This window comes from Contarinia nasturtii, unplaced genomic scaffold (assembly GCF_009176525.2).
Source record: "Contarinia nasturtii isolate CC-2019 unplaced genomic scaffold, AAFC_CNas_1.1 Cnas_scaffold_695, whole genome shotgun sequence".
Classification (NCBI taxonomy): domain Eukaryota; kingdom Metazoa; phylum Arthropoda; class Insecta; order Diptera; family Cecidomyiidae; genus Contarinia; species Contarinia nasturtii.
Window position 1 is genome coordinate 7,175,986 of NW_022198046.1, and position 7,658 is coordinate 7,183,643.

Consider the following 7,658-nt stretch of genomic DNA (forward strand, 5'->3'; position numbering starts at 1 on the left):
GTATGTTTTCCAATATTGAACATGCCACCACACTAAACAAAATCGATGCCGAAATGGCACTACAACTTTTCTTTCCCACTTCAATAAAATAACACAATTTCTATTTGTGTAACAGAAACATTTAAATCTCGTGTTATTCCGTCAATCTAACGCTTACGGCACTTTTTATATGTGTTTATATGCGACGTGGTAAGTGAATTTATATTTGAATTTGAAAGTGTAATTCGCTCTTATCCACATTTCATATCCGTACATGTTCGATATTGCGATAATCAATGATACCTTTTGTTTGTTTGAATTGTTCGTTTTTCTACTTTTATCGACCAAAGAAATCGAATATGTATGGGTACGCATACATTTTTATGGTTGTATGTGTGCCACTTAAAAAGTTTACCAAACAAAGTAAAATCGATTTTCAACCATCCGAGACTTTCGTTATCATCGAGTTTAACTCAGTTCTTTTACTTCGGGGAAATAACATAAATCGCCAAACATTTTTGCTTGTATATTTTACTGATGCCAACGATATAATTGATGCAAATTTCACTTGAGTTCCAGACCATTCTGTCTCTCTATCTCAACAAGTAAAAATGTTGTCTTGAAAAATCGCATCGGATCAAAAATTCTAAAGTAAGCTAAAGCGTTCTGTTTGCCTTGAAAACAGTCAACAGAGTTAATAACTTTCAAAATAATATCTACACAAAGACCGCCTCGAACCGAATTCATACCATTAAATTGTGTCTTGTAACATATGACAACAAACATGTTTGCTTTACTAGAAAATGAACCGCAAAACTTGGAAACATTGTTGCAAATTTTGTTCACAAGTATGTACATACTGTAATGTTACTTGAACATTCCATGTCTATCTCCATGTCATTGACTGCACTTTATTCCATGAGTGAGATAATCTCAGTGTTAAATAATAATAATTACAAGACCGAAATCATGTGTTAACCGGAATTCTTCTACTACTTATCTCATAACACTCACGACAGAAAAAACTCAAAAACACACACACCACAGTGACTTTGGTGAGTTTATTGATGAAAACTTTTAAATCGAATTTGATAAAATCATCTCGAAAAATTTAAACTTCGCAAACATAAATTGATTGTTGGGAAAAATGAGATTGGAAAGATTAGCGCTACATATTCTTGGAAATTAAAAATTATTTGATGCAGATAGCATGATACTGAAGACAACCTGTTGACATTTTTTTTATCAAGAGCGACTAATCCAATGGCAAATGAAATGTCTTACATCCGTAAGATGGACTTTTCCGCACTGTGATCCACAGCATGCATATTTGTGTAAGAGCTGTTCTATTGCTTTTCGGGCTATTTTATACTACTCATTACATAAATTTTTGAAAACAATAATTAATCCAAAATCAAAACGTTTTGTTCAATTTTCAATCATTTATTTTTGTTCCTAACAAAAAAAAAATAGCAGTGAGACAAATTTTCGTTCAGCTTTGTGTGAATGTACTTTGCCGTTCTCTTGCTTGTATTTCAATTTTTCTCATTGATTGTACCGTTTATTTATTATAATCTTCCTTGACCATATGCGCACCTTTCTCACCCACCATCATAGAAACTGCGTATGTGTTTGTACTTATTGCAACTGGTAAACTAAAAAAGACATGATTAAATAAATGAATAAATAATGAAACAGTTATCAAATATTGCTATTGTGCTTAAGACTTACATTCCCAAATCGATTTGTCTCAATCCAGTCGTGTTGTAAACTTTCAAACGTGGATCAACTACTGAGTGTGCATCAACGCCCATTTTACTTGTACCCATTTGGTGATATGGCGGGAAGGACATGTATTGTACGTAACAATCCCAATAAATATCTGAATCAAATTCTAGTGCATCACATTCTTCAATCGGAATATGAATAAATTCTGGTTGAATATCTTGGAATGCATCTGATTTCCATAACTTTAGATAGTGCCTTGCTGCACGCACTAATGCGGCCCTATCACTTGGTTCATCTAATAGATTTGCATAAATAGCTGCCGTTTCGCTTGAACCTTCTGATGAAGTTGTGTTCAATTTAACAAAGCCACGTGACTTCGGTTTTACCAATTGTATTGCAACTAATGTTACGTGATTATCTTTCAATTCATTTATAAAGATATCATTTATTTTTTCTAAATTGGTGAAATAACTTAATTGAATAATGGCATCATCTGGTGTTCCACGGGGAAAAGTCAGCATGATCGAGAAAGTAGTTGGCCATCCAGTTTCATTGGCGAAATTCGCCCAGTGTCCCATGGCTGTAAGAGGCAGCGCATACATTCCGCTTTGGCTCTCTAAATATTGGTAATAGCTTTCAAGTGATGATATTGATGGTGATGAATTTACCGAAAAATTGGATTTGAAGAGCATAGCCAATACAACGTGTTCCATTAATCCTTCGCCTACTGGTAAATCCGCTTTACACGATATGTTATGTTCTTGCAAATGTTCCTTTGGGCCAACACCTGATCGCATCAACAATGTGGAACTCTGGATCGAACTGGCCGATACTATAACTTCTTTTTTCGTTTTAGCTTGTAGCTTATGATTTTCCTTGAGGGTAAATTCAACGCCAGTTGCTTGGTTGTTCTCATTCAGTACGATTTTATTCACAAATGCATTTCTTATAACATGTAAATTGGTACGATTCCGAGCTGGAGCCAAAAATGCTTGTGCTGTACTGCTTCGAATACCATTCGAAGTAGTTGACTGTACTATCGTGTATCCAAGCGATTTATCAGCGTTTACTTCCGGAATAATCTCAGCACCAGTTTGTTTAATTTTATCAAAAATAACTTTATCTGCTTCGTTTAATTGACCAGTTGTAACTTTCATTGGCCCATCTGCATTGTGATATTTTCCATTTTGATAGGCAAGAAGTGATGGATCTTGATTTCCTTCACTTTTTTTAAAATATGGTAAAACACTTTCAAAATCCCAACCCGGATTCCCAAGCGATGCAATTTCATTGTAATCATTTTGACACCCCCGAACGTAAAACATCAAATTGATCGATGAACTGCCGCCTAACATTTTACCGCGTGGCATATAACAACCTTCACCGTTACCTAATTTACAAGCTGATGTTGAATTTGCATAAAACTGCCAGGCAACCGGTGTTTTCAGCATGGAAAAACTCAAAGCGGGCGCCTGAAAAATGTCAAACATTGATTATATATTTATTGTGATAACTTTATTCTTTTTCTTTTCATACAATAGATTCCACTGGAGGATCACCGCCAGCCTCTAGTAACAAAACCTTCCAATCTTCTATCTCGCTTAAACGATTTGCAACTATAGCACCTGCAGCTCCTGCTCCAACAACGATAAAATCGTACTCTTCATTCAAACCTAAATGACAATTGAAACGAACAACAAATTAAAAGGTGAATCTGAAAATTACACTTTATTCACGCAAAATGCAGACCATTTTTCAAGGCATTTTCTCCGTAATCTTGTGGCCATTGGTCTGATAGACCACACTGAGCTACCAATATCGTTTGAACTAATGTAGTGAATAATTGACTGGCCGTTCCAACACTTGTCACAGCACAAGCTGTGGAGTTGTAGCAATTATTCATTTTTTATGAATAAAAAAATATTCCCTTGCTTTTAATTTGCTCAGAGCCAAAATACTTTTGATCAATATTCACCCGCGAATTGAGCTTATATTTTCGCGTATCAGTATAAAAAAAGGCGTGCTATGTACAGAGATTTAAAGATAAAAATCAAATACTATTTAAAAAAAACGTGATGTTGGGAACTTGAATCACATGTCAAAGATAAGGAACTAGTTAATCTAGCAATATAATGAAGAATGTCATGTGAGTTTCGCTGCTTCAAATTAACATTGTCAGCGAGCGTGTTTGAAATAAATCTTATTGTAAATGAATTAGCAGGAAATATAATAACGAAAGAAAGTGAAAATTTAAATTGGATTATGGTCATAAAAATTCATGCAAATATCTCAATCAAACAGCACATAGTTCCACCAGAAAATCTTCTGCTGCCAACAAAAAATATGAAACGTAGAATACGACTATTCAAAAGAAAATCTGGAAACTGCTGGAGAACGACTATTTTAAAAGTCTGAAAAGATTGGATGAGGAAAGGTGGACAAAAATTTTAATTTTTCTCATAGGCATCACTTCCGACATGAAAGGATCGAGTACTATCTGTCAAAATATTTCCCCCTATGCCAAGCGAAATTAATTCGATATACGGCGCTGATGTAAATGTCACTCTGTCATTTCACAATAATACTTTTTTGGCTTGACAATATATAAGCTCTTCATTTAAAATGCATACACATTCATAATTATTGAATCGTTGAAAAAAATATGTCATAAAATATTTTTCTAACATTTTTCATTAAAAAAATTATTAAAAATTTTTTTTTATAAAAAAATTAATTTGTTTATAAATTACAATAATTTCAACAAAAAATGTTTCATCGATTAAATAAGAATCCAATGTAAATAGTAATGACAATGCGACACCTACCGTAAAAATGCAAAAAGAAACTTAGTTGGTCTCCATTGTAGCATTTTGGTCCGCCATGACAGCATCTTCGTTTTACTTGACCAATCACAGAGAAGCAAAACGAAGATGCTGTTATGGCGGACCAAAATGTTACAATTCCAAATAAGTTTCCTTTTCTATTTTAACGGTGGGTGTCGCATTGGTATTACTTTTTACATTAGATTCTTGTTCAATCTATGAAAAAAATGAAATTATTGTTATTTTTAAACAAATAAATTTAAAATATAGAGAATTTTTATGATAAACGTAAGAAGAATATTTTATGATATGTTTCTTTTTTTTACTCGACCGTTCAAAAATTATGCATGTTGAATGAAGAGCTTATATATTGTCAAGCCAAAAAATGTATCATTGTGGAATGACATAGAGTGACATTTACATCAGCGCCGTATATCGGATTAATTTCGCTTAGCAAAGGGGGAAACGTCGTACTCGCTCCTTTTACCCTGTCAACCAAAGTCACTCAAAATCTAATGGTTTCTATTCTTCATAAGCCCCAATCATCCTGTGAAGTCAGTTCCAAAATTTTACCTTACACACTCGGTGTGTGCGGAAAAGTAAAATACTTTTCAGCTTCATTAACTTTTTGCTCTCAAATTAAGTATGCCCAAAGTATAGGACAGCGTTTTGAAGGTAAGTACACTGTTAATTACGCATTTCATTCCATTTCTGTGAATACGTTAAAGGAATATTCGAAGGAGCTTCAAACACATAATAAAATGAGCAAAATAATTAAATCGCTTGTAAAATGGTACTACTGATAATATTTGGAACAAATGTCGACATCAAATGAAATTATGTTTACAATGAGCTATAAATGGCTGATGAATAACACGGAGTAGTTGCTGTATAGTTATGTAAGGAACGTGATTTGAGCCGTAGAAATTTTACGACATGCATGCGCTTAATGATTAAGCAGATATAAACAAATATAGCTATTGTTGCGTGAGCATTTTGAATGTGATTGTTAATTGATGCTGAATTTACAATGACAAGCCGCAACAATTTGCACAGGCAAAATTCCATTGCGTTAAATTGCTTTTGAAAACGAAATCGTTTTGAACGCAGCAAATAAATGAATAAATGAACAAGTTGATAAGCGGCATTTCTGTAGCGTCAAAAGTGAATGAGAATAAAAATAGGGAAATACACATTTTTTTGTGTCGGAACACCCAGAATAGCAGGGCTCTCACCAAATCGGAAAGAGATAAAAATGTCGCTGCACTCATGATGATTAATCATTGCAATGTTCATTTGGGACTTTTCATTTTGCATATGTATTTTTTTCACCGTTCGAGAGATTTTTTGTGTAAGCGGCTTATATACGAAATGGTTTTACATCCTATTAAAGTGATGGAAATGGAGGGGTGAAGTACTTATGATAGATCGGTTCATTTCACAAGTAAAAACCTTTTATAGTTATTTGACTTTTAAGATTCTGCTCTGAATATTTCGAGTGATATAGAAAAAAAATGAAACAATGTTGATATCGATTCCTTTTTCCTTACCTTCCATGGCCAAATAGGCAAAAAAAGAAAAAGAAAATGAAGATATCAAGTGAAACAATACGCAGCGGCGTATCTAGAGGTCAACTTTAGGTTTTTTTTCATCAATACGATAAATCTATTATCATAACATAGTCATATTTTTGCAAGACAATTATTTGGTGAACAAAAAGGTTTTATTCGTGTTTAGTGTTAATTGCAAAAATTATTCGCTATTAAACTGACATGCTAAAAAACGGCGACAGTTCGTGTGATTGGCGGAATATAATCATTAAAGTAACTGTTTTTCATAAATGGGTGATATAATTTGCGGATTATTTATGACTGTTCGTGCTAAAACATTTGATAAAAATTGTTTTTTTGTAAGCAAAATTTAGCTATAAATCTTGATAAGGAATTCATTTTCATTTCAGTTGTTACCAAACAGACTGTTGAACACTTTAGAAGAATTTTGTACCAAAATGAAATATACAGTTTTTTTCGCAATCATCGCAGCTTTATTATCGGTTATAAATTGTAGACTAGGCAATGACGGATATCAAACGCTTTGCATTCACAAATATGATCCAGTTTGTGGAGCCGATCAGAGAACCTATGGAAACTTATGCGAATACCAAAAAGTTTATGGGAACAACGAAGATTACACCGAGGGACCATGTTCAGGCAATATTCCAGCATAACCCAAATGCAGTTGCTCTCATGATACCAGAGAAGTTTGTGGAAGCAACGGAATAATTTATAAAAATTCGTGCCAATTGAGATGTGCACAAAAAATGAACAAACTATTACAAAAACAAGAAATGAAATACTGCCAATATTATTATTATTAAGAACTTTCTTCAATTCAATATATTTCAATGAACATATGGAAAAAATTGTATTTTTGAAAAAAATAAATGAAAAAGCTTAAAGATTGCAAAATAATTGATAATTTTTTTCAAGTCTAACTTTTGCACACTGTACTTTTGTGTACACAGTGCATCATTAACCATCTAATTCAAATTTCTGACACCAATAAAGGTTTTTGGCCAATTAAGGGACTACTGACGCAATGAGCAATTCAAAATATGCTATTTTTTTATAATATCAAAATCCATATTCAGTGTGACTTTCTGAACGGAGTAAGTTTTTTCCTATTGGCACTCGTTCCAATATTAGCCAAAAACAATACCAAATCTAGATTTTGATTTACTTTTCTATGTAAAAAAACAGTGTATACTGTACAGTTAGATACTTTTTATGAGGTATTTAACTGTCAAAAATTTGTATGTTATCATTTAGGCACATTTAGGCATTTTTACACACTTATTGTAGTCATCTTTATTAAATCAAACCTACAATAAGTAGATGTATATACAAATAAATAAAATTTAGCAAGTTTGTAAGATATAAAGATAAATCTGAGTATGGAGTAATCTGACAAAACAAGGTCATAAATACCCGAGTGAAAAATGGCATTGAATTTTTCAATGCGTAGTGTCAAACGGCATTTAAGCAATAAATCGACACCGCATGGCTATAGCGATGTGGTGTATGCACTCAACGTGCGCACGGACCATGCGGTCTCGATTTATTGCTTAAA

General features: G+C 33.1%; 1 protein-coding gene across 1 annotated transcript; it reads right to left on the reverse strand.

Annotated features, from left to right (window-relative positions):
* Nucleotides 1–1,410: 1,410 nt before the first annotated feature.
* On the reverse strand, nt 1,411–3,682 carry LOC116340818 (glucose dehydrogenase [FAD, quinone]-like). Its single transcript, XM_031767511.1, has 4 exons — nt 3,457–3,682; nt 3,244–3,380; nt 1,711–3,179; nt 1,411–1,634 (listed from the first exon to the last, which is right to left on the reverse strand). Exons 1-4 carry the CDS (start codon nt 3,608–3,610, stop codon nt 1,541–1,543), a joined length of 1,854 nt encoding a protein of 617 aa, XP_031623371.1. The 5' UTR covers nt 3,611–3,682; the 3' UTR covers nt 1,411–1,540.
* Between the last annotated feature and the right edge of the window lie 3,976 nt (nt 3,683–7,658).

Excerpts from the sequence above, each read along its gene's own strand:
- LOC116340818 (XM_031767511.1), bottom strand. The coding sequence starts at position 3,610 with ATGAATAATTGCTACAACTCCACAGCTTGTGCTGTGACAAGTGTTGGA. Across the intron at positions 3,180-3,243 it reads ATCCTCCAGTGGAATCTATT|GCGCCCGCTTTGAGTTTTTC; the intron begins GTATGAAAAGAA and ends GACATTTTTCAG. Across the intron at positions 1,635-1,710 it reads AGACAAATCGATTTGGGAAT|TTTACCAGTTGCAATAAGTA; the intron begins GTAAGTCTTAAG and ends TGTCTTTTTTAG.